The sequence below is a fragment of the Bactrocera dorsalis genome, chromosome 1 (assembly GCF_023373825.1).
Source record: "Bactrocera dorsalis isolate Fly_Bdor chromosome 1, ASM2337382v1, whole genome shotgun sequence".
Classification (NCBI taxonomy): domain Eukaryota; kingdom Metazoa; phylum Arthropoda; class Insecta; order Diptera; family Tephritidae; genus Bactrocera; species Bactrocera dorsalis.
Genome location: NC_064303.1, coordinates 91,515,457 through 91,533,657, shown reverse-complemented (window position 1 = coordinate 91,533,657; position 18,201 = coordinate 91,515,457). Strand labels below are relative to the sequence as shown.

Genomic DNA, 18,201 nt, shown 5'->3' with positions numbered 1-18,201 from the left:
CGACTATTTCCTATACTCAGATCTCAAAATAAATCGCGTTGGACAGAAATTTTCGTCGAATGAAAAGGTTAACGCCGAAACTGAGACCAATTTTGAAACGAAAGACAAAATGTGTTACAAAAATTTTATTGAAAACTTGGAGGACCAGTATAATTAGTATATTATATCACCCTTGGAAGAAATAATCGCATGTTGAATAGAAAAAACGAATTTTGCCAAAAAAAATTTTTTTACTATGGTAGGCCGGAGAATTTTCAGTTGAGCCATTATACTTATTTAAATTAGCAAAACAGTGGTGAGAAAAATAACACATAAAGCAGCTCCAAATATGAGAGGGTATATTTGGTTCTTTTCAAGTTATATTCAAAAATAGTTTTTCATAACACTTTTTTTCAAATTTGTTCACACTAGCGCAATGGAAAGTTATTTACTAAAAAATTTACGAGTTTTAGATAACATGATGTAATATTAAAGAATATAGTATACACTGATTTGATTACTGAACACAAGAGGAAAATGTAATATTTCTTTGTGAATAATAAATCGAATAACAAATTAAGTACTTTTCGAAAAAGTCCCAAACCTTTTGCATAAAGAGTAGCTGACTAATAAAATATTTCCGTTTTAAAACACATGTTTGTATGTTTGTAAATATTTATGTCTTATTATTTGCAGGAACACGAGATTCTTCAAAATTATTTTATTTACCTCAAAGAGAGGTTTTATTATTGTACACAAACTTACATGGCTCTACCAAAGAGTAATAATAGAGTATTCACCCGCTCATGCATACGCAGTGCTCTTAACACCGAATTTTGAAGAGAGGAAAGTCATACTCTTGTATATAGTAAGACAGTCTTTAATTATTCTAAAGCTTTGTTTTCTTGTTGTTGATGTTTTCATTGTTAACATTGAGAAGTATTTCCCCAATTTCATTGTTGGCGGATGTGGGATAGTAGGATTGTCATGAATCAAAAGAATTGTAGGTATGTACTGGTGAGTGTGTAATATGCAAAAGGGTTAAAATAATAAAATTGTGAAGAAGCTTCTAATTATATGACCTTAATTCAAATAACATATGCAACCACGAATTCAGTACTTTAAGTAATGAGGAATGATTCTGAGTGTTTTGAAGTCCAAATAATTAAATTGCAATTATCGCTTGCTGTTCTGTCTCAGTATTATTACTTGTTACTTGTTCGAAAAACGTTTAAAAAATTTAGGCTAGCTAGTTTACAGTTCTATATCGATTATTATTTTATTAAGTAGATTGCCAAAAAACTTTTTGCGGCAGAACTATTGAATAAAATGTTTGTTTGTATCTTGTTCTACATAGTGGGGTTAAGACAATTGAAAAGTACCCGGCCTTCCCTAGGAAACCATAATTTTTTTTTGCAAATTCGTTTGTTATTGAACATAGTTCTCTTCAATGATGATACGCTGTTTATAGTGACCCTCCAAATTTTCGATATCTTTTATGTGGTATAATTTGACCTTTTCTTCAAAATGAGTCTCAGTTTCGGCGATCACTTCTCCATTCGTCGAAAATTTCTTCCCAGCGAGTATTCTTTTGAGATATGAGAACAGAATATAGACGCTGGAGGCCAAATATGAAGAATGCGGTAGATACGAAAGCAATTCGAAGCCAAATTCATGGCTTTTTGCAATCGATTTTAAGTTCTTGGGGTTTAACAACGCTGCTTAAGGGCAGATTATCGCCGGTTCGTCCACCGATTATCCAAGGGAAGGAGGTCAGCTTCAAGTATGTAACGCAAGTCAAATACCTGAGGCTGAATATGAGTGAAAGAATTTGTTTTACTCCACACTTGGCGATTGTAAAGGAGCGACTGCAGGCAACTGTAGGCAAAATACGACGCATTTTGAGGCAAGAATGCTGGAACGATGGTACCAACGGCCGAGTAACTTATGAGTACATTCGGGTTGTTTTTGTAGGGCGGGGGTAGAGGACTAGGTGCACATTATTGCAGAATGCCCGATGTACTTGGACATTGGGGATTTGGGTGGTATGAGAATTAGCTAGACTGATGGACGATTAGATGTTAGTGGTGTGAACTCTACCAGTCGGAATTCCGAACAGTTAGCGTCATTTGCGTTGCCTGCCATTTTTAGAACGCTGATCAATACATTGATTTGTACCGCTCTGCTTTTGATCGCCGTGGGTTAAGGCTGCCGTCAGCAGGTACCCACGTTAAACACACTGGACGTTGTCCGTACTTCTGTCCGCCTGTATGTATGCGAACTAGTTCCTCAATTTTTTCCTACTTTTTCTATCCAAGCAGCTGCTCATTTGTCGAAACCACCGATATTGGACCACTATAACATTCGATTCGGAGTCGTGCAACAGAAGTTAACGCTTTTTTTTGTTTTTTAAACCGCAAGTAAACAATTCTGAATCATTAAAACAGCTCACCCTATAATGCGTAGTCATTTACATATGTACATATATACAAAGTAGTATTATATGTATATTTTATAGGAAATGGACTTTGCGTGCACATTTGCAAGCTATTTTGTCGACTTTTTATTTGCATTGCGTGATTATTTGTTGTCTTTCTATGTCCAAGTTTCTATTCTTAGCCTTGTGCCTAATAGTCTACCGTATTCTTAAAGGTTACGAGGGCTTGCATTGTATGCTTCGCTTATATATTCTTATTTTTATTGTACTTCGTTTTTTATTTTTCAATTTTCAGTGGACGTCTTACAAAACACAATTGATTGTGCACGACACCGTATGGAAGAGAAACTATTTAGGCTAATTTTCTACGGCATTTGGATGTTTGAGGGCTTCACCTAAGGTGTACACGGCTTAATTGTATATACATATGCACATGCATATATGTATATACATATGAGTATAAGAGTATATCGTCACCTGAAATGCAAATTAACGTAACAACATTTTCAGAAATTTACAGTGGCATGAATGAAACACGGAATAAAATGGAACATGAGTGAAACAAAATTTTAATATTGGTTAAAACTGGTTATTAAATGACCGCAGAACCAGAAAATGTTGAATATATTTAATATTGTGTATGTAATTTGAAGTAGTGAAGCGTAATCAATAAGACACTCAATTTCGAATTTTTTGATGATATGTTATTTTGCATTTCAGGTGACGATATTCTATATATATGGCAAAAAGAAAACCGTGAACTAATGAGACAAGCACCTAATTCTAGTCACGGAATTTGTGAAACAGTATTACTCTTTAAGACAAATAGAATGTGAATATATTGATCATTTCTTTCACAGCGACAACAGTCTAGCACCTTCTAGAAATTAGAAAAGAAGCTTTGTGCAAGAACGGAATTGAACATACTGATAATCACTTCAGCTGCATTTTCGAGAAGTTTATATTCCTTCAAGGCCTACTAATTTGATGGCCGACCTATCGCAAGACGTTCCACTAACGATTCGTATATTCTCGAATGACGAATAAAATATCTTTTATTGTAACCGCGAAAACATCGATTTCTTTTGATACAAATATAGAGGACATCTGGTGTCACATTTCTCGAACTTTCTTTTATTCGATGATTTTTGTTAGTGAAACCGAACGACACGTGGCTCCTGTATATGGTATCCTTTCCCTACAATAGCTGCCGTCCAAAAATTGGCATATGGCTCACTTGGTATACACCAGAGACCAAAGACCGAACGAAACTGTGAACATAGCCTGGACAAGTTGCTCCGTAGATACTAAGAGATATCCAATCGGCCGTATTGTTCTATGATCTGCGTCGACTACCTTGAGAATGCATCGATTCAGACCCGTGCTGTCCAAATAGTAGAATCTAAGATGAAGTAATCACCATATTCTCAAGATTTGGTACCGTGAGTCTCTTTTTGTTTCCAAAAATCAATTGTGTTGGAGAATTTTTAGTTGAATGAAGAAGTTATAGATTATTATAACAGATGGTTAGGTTAGGCAGTAGACTTGTTCGAAGATCGACGAATCTCACTTGAATAGAAATTGTGTTGCCCATAAACGATCAAACAGGAATCCCCAGATCCTCATAGATTGACCAAGCGTTTCGAGCTACCGCGATGTTTGAATCGCAGTCTGACAGATCAGAAAGGAAATTAAAATTGATCGATCCCGGTACAGATAATGGACATAGGATTGTTATAATTATTCCTCTTTTCTTATATTCTCAAACTCTCAATTAGCTATGCTTAATGATCTCATATGTATAAATTATTATATCTAAGCCTAAATTTAATTACATAAAATTTCCTCTTCATATTACTCTCAAACCTTTCCAATATAGATAATAAATACAGACCTTCAAAAGCATCAAAGAATCCCAAATTGAATGAGAACGGCAACGGATGTGGCTGCAGGAATGGATAGCCCACACCAGTATCGATGACGCCTCTGAAATCTTTGAAATCAGGTTCCCCAGCTGAGCTTTCATCCGAATCGACAGTTGAATGGCGACGTGGCACATTAATCACCTCAGCATCATCGCTAGGAGAGCCGGCTGTAAAGAGAAAGAGCATAGAAAAATCAATTAACGCCTGTAAATGCAAATCAAGCTAACACAGCACAGCTAATTAACTGTTATGGCGGTAAAATTAGTATGTCTACATATGAAAACGGTCTATGTGCTCCTGTGCGAGCTTTATACCGAATTAATATTCAGCAGAAATGCGCAACATTTAATTTGCCACATGTCAGCGTATTCAAAAATTATTTAGCAAAATTTATCAAATCACCCGCCCAGCAATCTCCACGTTTCCCCAGGGATATACCGTTAACAAATTATGTAACGCTCGCACGCTTGTGGCACATTTTGACGCCGCGAAAGTTAGGCGAACCTTCGCTAACAACTGCCAGTTGGCGAACCGTTTCGCGTACCGCGCCGCTACGTCAGCGGTTTGTGCACTAAATTGTGCCGTCACTTAAATGTGAACGATTTTTGTGTTGCCACACCCACACCACCCTCTAATCACTGGCTTTTCCGCATCATCATTTCTCTCAATTATTACGCGGCGGCCTCAGCTCCTCATTACCGCCTGATTTTATATAATGCATGGGTATTTAGCAAAACCAAAAATTCCGCATAATTATAAATGGCAACGAAAGGCGTACGCACGAATAATGTTTTCCGGCCCATTCATCCCTTTTTTCGGCAGCCACATATGACGAAACCGCGATTGTTACATGCGAACTAGGTTCATTCAAAACACTGTCGTGCGAGCTTCACTTGTTGCGGAATTGTTATGTGGATTCATAAATCTTAAGTCTTCTGCTGTCAGCTAATAAAAACAATTATGCTGAAATCTAATGCAATTTGTGCGAATGTTTTCCACATTGTAATGTCGAGTTCTGCTTTCTACAGGTTGGGCAAAGAAGCGAAGCAAATGGGTCTGGTAGTGAACGAGGACAAGACAAAATATCTCCTGTCATCAAACAAACAGTTGTCGCATTCGCTACTTGGCTCCCACATCACTGTTCACAGTCATAACTTCGAAGTCGTACATAATTTCGTCTATCTTGGAACCAGAACTAACTCCAACTGCTATTGAAAAGTAAAGTCCTCTTTCGACGAGCAAAGAATCATCACTCACTGTCACATCTGATCTGTCGGCGTTACGAGTTTTCGAGAGAAAGTTTCTCCATAAGATTTGTGGTCCTTTGCACTGCGAATACCGCAGTCGAAAACGTTCCAGCTCTGAGAGTGTCAGCCGGGAGAAGCAGAGAAAAACAAAGAACTCCACTCCATTTGAAAGACCAGATGGAGAAGAAGCTAGCTACACTTAGATTCTTTAATTGGTGCCCTACAGTAAAAGGAAGAAAAAGGTCGAGTAGAGTTTTTATCGTCCGCCAACTGAGTCAGTGGCCAGAAATTCCTAAAATATGAACAATTTTTCTGCCGATTGACTGATATATTGTTAAAATTGAAATCAAGGGTAGCTAATAACTACTTTTTTCGATCAATTTTAGGCCACCTATGAAGTAATACATTATAGAGGCAGATTGTGGCTTTTAATTGCCCTTCGACGAACAGACTCTCTTAGTAAGCTCAATAATTTTCACTTCTCTGATCTTGTCCGAAGTCGTCACCAAATTTATTATTTTGGGTTTTAGGAATAATGTATGACTAGCGCCATATTTTAATGAAATCAAAGCTCTTTTAAGAACTTAATTCCTTTCCATGTCGTCTCCTATTTCCCCTCTACAGGGTTGATGTTCATCCGTCCTAGAAGGATCCTTAGAGCCACCTTCTTGCAGCCATAATTTAGGGTATCCTTGGACTTCTTGAGAGGACCAAGAGACTTTTTCAGTATCAGCGCTTGCAGGTTAGGTTCCTCGGTTCTGTCGAGCCGTATAACTCGTCAATCGTGCGTAGACAGCGCACAATATCTTATAATCTCCTCAATCTCTTCTGAGTAGGAAGGTTTGAATTCGAGACAGAGCCAAGTCGGAAAGCGCAATGGAAGATCGTCTTTGTCCACGACTTCCAATCTGGCCCCTTTCCACATGTATCCCATAAAAGCACTGCGTCTTTGTAAAGAGTTGCAGATCGCTCATCGGACCACCTTATGAGCTTGTGAAGTCCATTTCCCATACACGGCCTTATACCGAGAGAGATCTTTCCCTGAAGTGACTTTGGCCGCTCGATTGAGATTTTCCCCACGTTCCGACTTTTGTTTCCTATTGCCTTGCTGGTACTAACGATTCCGACGTGTATTGTATGTAGTCAGTCGATTTCTACCGACTTGACACATATTTTCCTTCCCTAGTGGGGCTAGTGTAGTGATGGACTCTACACTGTCCACATTACTAGCCTTGGCGGGTAATAGACAAGGACACTAAGTCCTGAGTAGAACACTGAGTCCTAAGCTCTGCTGGATAGATCTGGATGTTCTGATTACGATGGGAATGAACACAAAAATCTTCATTCAAATTTTAGAAAAAACCAGATCTAACGAATTTCATGCTACTCTGAATCAAAAAGAAGGATTGACTTTATTAAACTGTTCACATATTTTTTAAACCAAAACCTGTATAAAACGTCACTAATTTAAACTCGAAGTCAATACACTTAATTAAATAAATAGAAATATTTAAACCTCTTTATTTAGTAGCACTAAAATCTCATATTCATATTCATAAATCTAAATCGATTGCATTGTGTTCTGATAGTTTGTTAGTTAAATATTTCACGAATATGTGCATTATATCAAACTAAGCACCCAATTAAAAAGGCATTGTGCGACACAGATAGATTTTAAGTATTTATATACACATAATTTAGCAGAAAACAAACATTATTTCACAAATAATGAATTTCGCACACAATGCACTGCAAATAATTAATTAATTAAATATCGCAGGTTGCCACATATTGCCACATATTCAAGGGTATTAATGTGTTGACGAAATGTATTTGGTAGACTTTGTTTACGCCCAAAATACATACTATTTTCAAATTTAATCACCCTGACAACGAAAATCAAAATATGAAAACTCACAAAAAGCAGCACATAAAACAATAGAGACAACCAAAGTTAAACAGGTGATTATTTATTACTTCATTTTAATGACCAGTAGAGAAAAATTCAGATATTTATTTGTCACATTGAAGTAGAGTCCTTGTACTCAACTGAAGAAATGAAGACTGAAGCGTGTTCGATTCGCCACTCCATTACCAACTAAACTGGAAATCTGCTTTTCTTTCAAACTACTTATATTGCATGTAAACTCACATAATCACTTACTGTTTGTTACTCTAAACTACTTGATTTATACCAGTTGCATATTCGAATCAGCACTTTCTGTATAATATTTTAAACTTTAAGGTACTCGTTTAACTCGAGTTCGGCTCTGTTTTCAACTTCTTAAAAGACATATTACATATTTTCCTTGTACAGCTACTTTTTATACCAATTTATATGATTTATACAATTTGGACGTTCGAATTAGTACTCTACAAATATTTTTTAAAACTTTTAGCTGCTCGCTAGCTTTACGTTTGGGTCGGTTTTCAACCAGTTGAAACACATTTAAGATGTTTCCATTATACAGCTACTTTTTATACCAATTTATACGATTTACGCTAGTTGAATGTTCGAATCAGCACGCTCTAATAAAATTTTACATTTCGCTAAAGTGGAGCTTCACTTTATTTTAAAAAATATTGCATATAAAGGCGGAAACTACGTCAAAGAGTTGTACGCTTTCAGATCTCTGTATCTTAAAACTTTAATATATTCTTAAATCTCAAATCTTTATAATCTCTTTTTATTCCACATTCATTTTCAAAACCCAGTCATTCGGTTAATAACAGTTGGTTATTCGAATCGCCACTCTCCAAGCTTTAAAAATCGCGCATAGTTTCGTTTTCGTTATCACATAGTTACACTTTTCCTACTGGGTATGCTCACACATCCACGACATATTGACCTAACTAAATATTCATGTAAATATAATATTTAAACCTTATTCAATATCAGAGTTTTATATATGCATATAACTATATTTTAAATACTCTATGTTTGTATTATAAATATTGACACTTCTCATTAGAGTCAGCATATGTTACACGGCTGAAGTGAAATCTCTATGACATTACGAACATGTTAAGGTTTTTTGCTAATAAAGAAAGGAATATGAGCTGTGAATTTTAATGAATAATTTGGAACAAATATGAATATTTCTTCGAGAAAGGTAAACAAGTTTAAGTACAATAATAGATAGATCGTAATCATGAGATTTCTATTAGAAAAAAATGTTAGAACTAAAAGAAAGCCATCAAAGTAGTAATAAGTTATATTAACACAGGTGTTGACGAACCCTATATGAATCCGCACAGAATGTTTTATAAATAGAAAGTCGGTCACTTTTGATGAAAAGAATGGTCATTTTTAATTTATCAAATTTCATCCAGCATTTTTTAGTTCTCTTCTTATAAAATTGACAGTTGAACACAACAGCAAAGCCCTCCAGCTGAATCCAATCCATGGAAATATTTTGACACCGCATAAATGATAGTATAATATTTTGACATGCAATCTCGGTATGTTCATTGCAGTATTTCTGATTTATGCCAGTTACTTGTTCGATTCGCCACTATCCTGGTTGGTCGAATCGAAGACACCTGACATATATTTTAGACAACACATGACCTATAGAAATTTTCGTAAACTTTCGTTAGGACCTCGGAACGTGAGGACGTCGAAAACACTGGAGACGTGTCTTCCATCCATCACAACATGAGTGATCTGGTTGGTGACTTTTCGATCCGGAGAAAGTCAGGTAGCTTGATGAACTTTCCTATGTTGGTATCTAGTACTACAGACAACCATATTTCGAGCCCCGGCGAAGTCGATCAGCTCCAACCCATTTGGGGATGTTTCCTCGTGGAGGCTGAATTTACCGACTGTTGTGCCAAAGATACCTTCCTTGCCCACCCTGGCGTTAGAGTCGCCAAGCACCATATATATAATCGTGGCGGAGGCAGCTCTCATAGGCGCGCTCCATAGAAGGCATCTTTGGTCAGAGCGTCCTTCTCTTCTGTCGGGGTGTGGGATTCGGTGACGGAGTCTCTCTCCTACCACGAATGCCACACTTAATTTGCGCTTCTTTATATGGCCACAGTAGTAAATGCCACAAAGACCTACTCGTCTCTGTCCTTGTCCCGTCCATCGCACTTCTTGGAGGTCGGTGGTGTCAGCTTTAAATTTTACGATCTACCAGCTGGACAGCGGCACCTTCCCAACTAAAAAACCGGACATTCCCGATGCATGCTCTTAAATCGTAATCCTTGATTCAGTTGCATTTGTCCTTGGTCTTCATCAAATGAGATCTCTCATCGGAGGCTCTTTTAATTTTTTTCGTTGGGGGAGTTTTTTATGTGGCGGATCCTAAGCCTAGCGCACATCCCTGAAGAGGGATAGTTCGCCTTCTTACTTTAGCTCGCCTTCAAACGGATGTTCTTTGGCCACCCAGGGGATACTTGGTCTAAGACCGGAAGTCGGGAGCTGCTTCAGCTATACATATGTAAAAGAATCGTTTCTGGCCACTCCCAAGTGAGTGGCAATCAGAGAACTTCCACACTTGCCACACATGACTCCATTGACTTGGACCAGCTGACTTTACTCCATATGTGAGCTTCATTAATGAATCTCACGGAATATTATGTTAGTATGTGGCATATTAATAGTATGTAGTATTGGCAAAAATATATAAAAATCGGGTTGATACTACCACCAACCACCATATACTACTATATTACATATGTACAATGACTTTTGTTTTTCAAAAAAAAAACCGTTTGCCAAATAAGACGACCAGTGTATGAGCTATATATGTAGGTATTTTTATATATTATATTGCTTGGATTCTGATCCTCGGGCTGACATTTCGCAACTAAAGAAGGCCTGTAAATATCAAAAGTATAAAATATTCGGTTGTATCCGAACTTAGCACTTTCTTACTATTTTTCGTTTTTCTAGTTTATTTGATACGTGATTTTCAATAAAAATGCTCATATATAATATACCCATAACTACACACACATATGAAAATCTATGCGCCACATACGCACCCGCACCTTGAGTAATTCTTCTAGCGCATTTTATCCCGACGCATGTCTGAAGTGGCAATTCGGGCAAAAACTTTTTATTCACCAGCAGTAAAATATTGCGGGCCATTTTTCCACTTTATTTATAAGTAGTAAATATTTGCAGTCAATGGTGTGCAAGGTGCACCACTCGCACAATAAACGGTGGCCATACATACATGTATAAATGTAAATATGTGCTGAAGCGCGAGTGGCGTTTGCATGTGTGTCAGCGAATGGCCCACATTTTTCATACTTTACTTTAATTTATCACTGAACAGTTAAAATGCGAACACTTGGAATCTCGAAGAGATTTTCTTGTCTTTTGTTTTTGGTTAAATCGGCTTAAAAGTGCAGTTGACACATAAATGCCAATGTAAGCTCCTGCAAGTGTCACGTTCACGTACACCAGCGACACAGACATACACATGCCGGAGCACTGCCACTGCCACCGCCAACGCCACCAGCTCACCGTCATCTGTCAGCACTTGTGACACCACACGTTTGTGGCGCCGCGCGGCCCCATTTGATAGACATAAGAAACCGTTAAATGAAACGAGCATTCATAATATAAAGGAATGCACAGTTATACTAACAGATATACATATATACTTATATATGTGTATGTATGTATACATATATTTTTGTTCGATTGGTGGATAGCTATGCTGATTTTTTGGGCGTGAAATATTTTTGTGTCAGGAATCTGTATTATTGTAATATAAAGTAATATATGACTATGTGTATGTATATGAATTTATATATGCATGTGTATTTGTATGTATGTATTTGGGGTAAGTGAAGAATGATTTTGAATAAATTCCGCCTTTAAAACAGTTATTCCTTACTCCACCTTGATTGATGTGCCCTAATTTGCATTTATTGCCTGAAACCCTGTGGTGAATAACACTTTCTATTTTACAGACAGCACGTGATCACGAGGAAAGAAAAATACGACTGCGTGAGGACAGGAGAGAATAACTGCCGTAATTGAGAGCATTTCAAATATATAATAGTAAGAAAAAATTATGAAAATAAAATTTTCATATGTCACCAAAGAGCTTCACGGTGGCTAAGCTATTTTCGGTGCAACTTTGAAAATATTTGCTAAAAGAACATTTCTATATCAAATTCACTTCCGTTTGGAATATACATCGTTCTGTATGCACATACAAACATACATATGTGAAATCTGGAAAGTAAAGTATGACTGTAAAGCTTTGAACCGCTAGATGGCGCTATAATGTATGATCGTACTGATAGTCAGTCATTTGCTATTACTATATATTCGATATAATTTTATGATGTTTAGGCCAAAAAAAAAAAATGATTTAAAAAAAATAAAAAATAGTTATAATCCGCTAGATGGCGCTAATGATCGTTTTTTTATTTAAAGATAGTCCAGTTTACATATCCGGTATATTGATTGAGACTGTTAACGATTTTGTCGGCAATGGTAGCTTTCTGTTGAATGTCACCTCATATCATCTTATTAAAAATAGCATCACCAAAGTTCAAATCAGTGTAAGTAAACTATTTATGGACTGACACTACTCTCGGCTTCGAATGATACCGAGAACAGCCGTAAGCGAGTATAGCTTTTCCATAAACAACCCGATTGGTTTGTATCGGCTGTTTCAAAGTTACCCGACATTTTTGACAAGCTAGCTCATTGAATTCATGGTTTCATTTTACTGAGAGCTTGAAGAAAAGAACACGTCTTGTAACACCACTATAGAAATATCGGCACATACAAAGTTTAAATTAGTGATCTCAACGTTTATTTGCAATATATGAGAATGATAATGACTTACTTTTAGTTAGCTTTCAGTTAGCTCTTATAACCTAAACAGAATATAATAAGTTTGCCACGAAGTTTGTAATACACAGAAAGAAATCTCGCAGATGCTATAAAAATATGTATATATTAAGGATCAGGATTACAAGCTGAGTCCATTTAGCTATGTCCGTCTGCCTGCACTTACGCGAAAAGTGTCACAGTTTTTGAAATATCAATCAATAAATTTTACACAGGTTCTTTTCTCTATAAGTCTATTATTACTCCCGAATATTCTATTAAATAATCCGAAAATTAGGAGTTGACTCCGAAAATTAGGAACTGACTCCGAAAAAATAATTAACTCCGGAAGTTAGGATTTCCCTCCGGGGTTTTCAGTTGACTCCTAAATTTTTTAGTTTTCTCCCAAAATTAGAAGTTCCTCTCGAAAACACAGATTATCTCTACTGATTACTTTTGCAAACCAAAATGAAACAAAACCATTTAAAATGCATAATGCGTTGTTGAAAACATCATCAGTTTTACATAACTCAAACTTATATTTACGGCCTTTAGGTTAGTTTAGGTTAGTCCGGTAGGCTTATGAGCCAGTGACATGCAGAGACATGGACGATTATAATATCTGATGGGTCGAGATTTATTCACCACCTTGCGAAAAAAAGAAACGACAGCTGTTGTTAACTCGGCTATAACCTCGTAAGCGCTTTTTACGCCAGAAAAGTAGAAGAAGAAGATGTAATAATTAGGAAAATAACCTGAGTGACTCGAAAATTTTCGTCGTTACATTTGTTTATTGTAGAAATATCTGTCAAAAATTGTTTATAGGTCTGATTTCATTCAAATGAAATCAAAATTTTGCACTTAAAGAAGTCTCCGACATGCTTAGATAAGATATTTCCCCAGCAAGTAGTCTAAAAATGTATGACAATTCGGTTTTAAATAAAATAGAAAGTCACCAGTGAAATTAACGATAATATATGTATTTCCCACAAAAGCACCTTAGCGGAACCTTGTAACCGATAATTCTATATACGCGTCTTCCAGCATATTCTTTACATTTCGCCTAACGCTCGTGATGAGTTTCTTTAATATGAACAGCGCATGAAGTAGCATTGCACGACGAAAAAACGGCATATCCGATTTATTGACACACATGTGGTATGCACGAAGCTGTTTCTTTACTTCCATACAGACTATAAGTATGGTCATGGTTGAAAACACCTGCTTGGCGCTCGTTTCGTTTTTGCCACTGCTTGCCATGTATAGAGATAAGAACGAGTACAAAAACACAGTTTGTGAAAAGGTGACATCAATAAAATTACAAATAATTTGAATATTTTTGTGTTGAGCTTTAGTTTTTAGATGCCTGTTGGCTAACCTGCCAACCCAGTTATTAAACTGTGCACTTATTTGTCACGCGCGAACCTAATTTATCAAATCGAAAGTATAATTTATTATTTATGAGCTGTGACTGACTCAGAGAAACTTAGAAAAAAAACAGACGAAGTTCAGTTTAGATAATTTTTAAAAAATATTGGAATATTTCTTATCGTTAACCATGATGAATTTTCGTAGACTACTTGGAAATGTTTGCTAATTACAAAATATTACAATGTGTGGCTAATATTTTCTAGAACTCTCGTGACAATACTTATTACTTACAGGCATGTATTTGGTGGAAAATATATGTATGAGAATTTGTTAAAATATTTTCTCGATGATTTGCTCTATATAACAATAAATACTATGAACGTTTACTTGAAAATATATTTCACAATCGAACGAAATAAGAACGTGGCCTTCGCTTTGTTAGTCCTCAACCCATTCTCAGTCCGCTTTGAACTCGTTCTAACACTTAAAAACATTTTTTATGCCATAGTTTGAGCACCAAAGACCTGCAGCAATATTTCCAAAGTATCCGCACAAAAATATTCGTTCCGTAAACAAATTTTGAAGCAAGTTCTTTACCCAACGAGATCAACCATTGTAAAAATCAAAAATCTCACATTTGGTTGTTTACAAAAACCCGTGCAACTCGGTGGTAATTTCAGCTTTTGACAAACCGACGCTTACCAAATGTTACAGACAGTCCAATCACATTAATCTACCTGCCTTGCTGGAGCCTTAAATGATTTACTTTTCGATCACAATTAGTATCACGTCAGAGATTTCAGATTCCCCTGCAATTTGTAAAAGCAGGCTCATGGCCCTTGCATCCATCTACATGTACAGGGATCACTTACCGCCATCATGGCCAGAAAACTACTGGAATCTAGAGTGCTGAACCTTTGTGATAATATATTATGTGAGGCGATAATATATAATATGGGGGAAAACTCAATTATTTTCTGTGTTTCTATCATGTAAGAGGAGGAAGCGTGAGAGGAGACAAAATTGAAAACTCTTAAACTTTAATATTCTCATTCTTTCCGTCGCTGACGTCATTGCCAAGAAATTTAGCTGTCAAACTCTCTCTATAAAGACTATCGAAGCGAAATGGTCACAATCCGTATTTCTCTATTGCTATGAAATCTTTCATAAATGACTTTTTTTTCAAAGCATTTATAGAATGAATACAATTGATTAATTGCTTGCCATTTCTTCCTCGTCAGTATTAACACTTCCATGAGAAACATAAGTATGTCCTGATTATCTTCAATTTTTTTCGACATTAGCCTGTCAGTTTGCCTGTCAGCGAATTAGTCGTCCCGCAGTATTTGAGATATTGATCTGAAATTTTGCTTACGCTTTACACCAACTAAGAAGCTGCTCATTTGTCAGCATCGAAGATGTCCGACTATTGCTTATAGCCGCCATGCAACTGACCAATCAAACTCAAGACCTTGCAAGAAAAACTTTTTAATTACTTCACGAAATTTGGCATAGACCATTATCTAAGGCAACGTTATGTTATTCCGGGACATTTAAGAGATCGGTCTATCCATTATCGAGCTATAATAAATGACTATTTGATGCCTGGGATTGAAGTACGTGCTCTCGGCGACATTTGGTTTCAACAAGATGGTGCTTCCCACACATCGTATACATCAATGGATTTATTGAGAGAACACTTAGGTGAGCAGATAAAATCGTGTGATATCACACCGTTAGACTTTTTTCTGTGGGTACATGTAAATTCTAAAGAACAGTCTGTCAAATAAGAGCGTGGTCGACAGTACCGACAGTTAATGAAAGATTTCGCTCTAATTCCTTCGCGATCCGATAGAGGGAAGCTTTGTCCTTGATGCATTGTCAACAAAAAATCAGTTGTCGTTGATCTTTTGAAAGTGAATCACGTTAAACGCCATGAGTGCTAAATACGCGTCGCACTACGAAGCGGTGTTCCCTTGCATCTACCCGAAAGGTCTCAAAAAGTCGCAATCAGCGGCTGCTAAATATATGAGAAAGTCGAAGGCATTTGTACAGAAGTGGATATACGTACAGCGATATAAAGTGGCTAAAAATGTCGATGATTTACCAGAACGTGGTTCGATAGGAAAAGTGAACAAAAAAGATGAAAAAAGAATAGTGAATCTGTTTTCGCGGAATCATGCTTTAACACTGCGGCAAGGACAAGCACAATTAATGGCAAAAGGTTTAGATATATCCTACGAAACTATCCGAACCCTTCTTCATACTCATGATCTGAAATGACGCAACACAATGAAGAAGCCTCTGTTGACTGAAAAACTTGTGACAAAGGCGCCTCGCTTGGGCGCATGAGAATATTGATAGATGTACATTGGATTGGCCGTCGCAGTCGCCCGATGCAAACCCTATTGAAAATGTGTGGGCATATAAATATTAAACAGAAGCTTCGTGGAAGACGCACATACACTTTGAAGCAGTTGTCTTACGAAATTCGTCGGATCTGGAGATCCTTGCCACTAGAATACGCCGTCAAATTAGTAGAAAGCATGCCTCGGAGATGCCAGGCAATTATCGACGCCGGTGGTGACTGGACATATTATTGACCAAATTGCATCATTGTTTGTAATGTGTACAATGTATATATAAATATGAAAGTTTCATAAAATAATTTTTTTTATAAATTAACACGACCACGCTCTTACTTGACAGACTATATATGCGCACAATCCCGTTTCGATTCAGTCCTTGGAGCAAAACATTACGCATGTCATTCGCCAGTTATCAGTTGAAATGTTCGAACGAGTTATCGAAAATTGGACTCAAGGGTTAGACCATCTGAGACAAATGCACGATTAAACTAAAGTTCTTGTTTGGAAAGTGAACGTGAATGTGTTCTTGTGGAATCTCGGCTGGCCTTTATACCTAAAAATGCATGCACATAAGAGTCTCGAAACTACCACAAGCTTTTATGCCAACAAGCAGACTCATTCTCCTCATTAGTGAACACTTTCCTCATAAGTGGTTATCAACACTCGAGACCTTGGTACATTACGGAAGTAAGCGAACAATTTTACCAGTTACGAAACATATTGTATAAAAAGGCAGTGACTTAGTAAGAAAGCTTGTTTTCAAAAATTAAATCCAATAATGCGTTGGAAAAGTTAAAAATTTTCGTCTGTTTATGATTGTAAAAAATAATTTAAATTTTAAATTTTGATAAATGAATTTGTTTTACAATATCTTCGTTTCATGCTTAGTTTCCGAGAAATTCTAATTGAACGTAAATCACTTTCGAACAATTGCTCGTATGTATATGTATAAGTATAATATACTTAAGTAGTTATATTATATATTATGTGTATATATAAATATTACATATCTAAGTACACCTGTAGTGGGATATACAAACCGAATGCTGACATGAGTACACCTACCGTGCAAATAAGTAGCGGTAAATGGTGTAAGCAATATGTTTACACACGTAACCACCCATCAATACCGCCTCACGCGCACACACGCCGCATCACCCGTACTTAAAAGTATTTCAATATGCCATCAAAATAATTAGTTCGCAACGCATTGATGTGGAAGTCTGACTTTGTAGATATGCAATTAGAACCGCAAAATATGCAACAACATTGCGGCTGCAAGCAATGTTGCATAGAAAAGTGCACACGCTTACATCACACACACAGATATGAATAAGCATATGTGTAAATACACACACCAGCGCACATTGATATTATATTTAGATACCGTTATGAGTTTAGTTGAGCGGCCGCAGCGTACATTTCACTCGATTGCGGCTATCCTCACAGAGATATAGGCCATTGAACATGTGTAGCCGGAGAGCATTAAACGGGTTTGGGGTGGCGGTGGCGGTGTGCTTATTTAGCCGCTGCTGGTTGGGGGTGGTAGGTGGTTGTTGGAGTTTTTCGTCGTGTGTTGACGCTGTGGCTTACAATATAATCGCATCAAATGCAATCATGAGTAAACAATTTTGCACGATTTTATTTCGCTGACATGGCATGGCAAATCATGAGCAATATGATAGGCAAAAACAAACGTAAAACAACAACAACAAATGACTATTATTCATATTAAACGCAAAGAGGTTATTGTTTTCATAATCTAGACGATTATTGGCACGTAAAACAATTGCACACGCACATATTTTAATCACATTTACACACACACATATGTATGCACATATGGATATAAGCATAATACTTGTATATGAGTGTATGTGTGTCTGCACAAGATAATAAAATTCAAATCGTGTGTATTTATTGTTATTGACAATCGAATATTTCCAATGTTTATTTCATTTTAGGCTTTGCCATCAAACTTTCATAAATGTTGCTAACAGGTTGCTGCATGTTGCATGTTGTTGGCGTGCCGTTTGTACAGAAAAAACGAAATTATTTGCTTTCACTG

At 36.7% G+C, this 18,201-nt stretch overlaps 1 protein-coding gene across 1 annotated transcript in view; it reads right to left on the bottom strand.

The window, feature by feature from the left end:
* Window positions 1-18,201, bottom strand: part of LOC105223799 (uncharacterized) — a 55,013-nt gene that overhangs the window by 17,641 nt on the left and 19,171 nt on the right. The window contains exon 3 of the mRNA XM_049454394.1: window positions 4,311-4,508. Coding sequence (XP_049310351.1) covers window positions 4,311-4,508 — 198 coding nt within the window. The remainder of the gene's footprint in view (window positions 1-4,310; window positions 4,509-18,201) is intronic.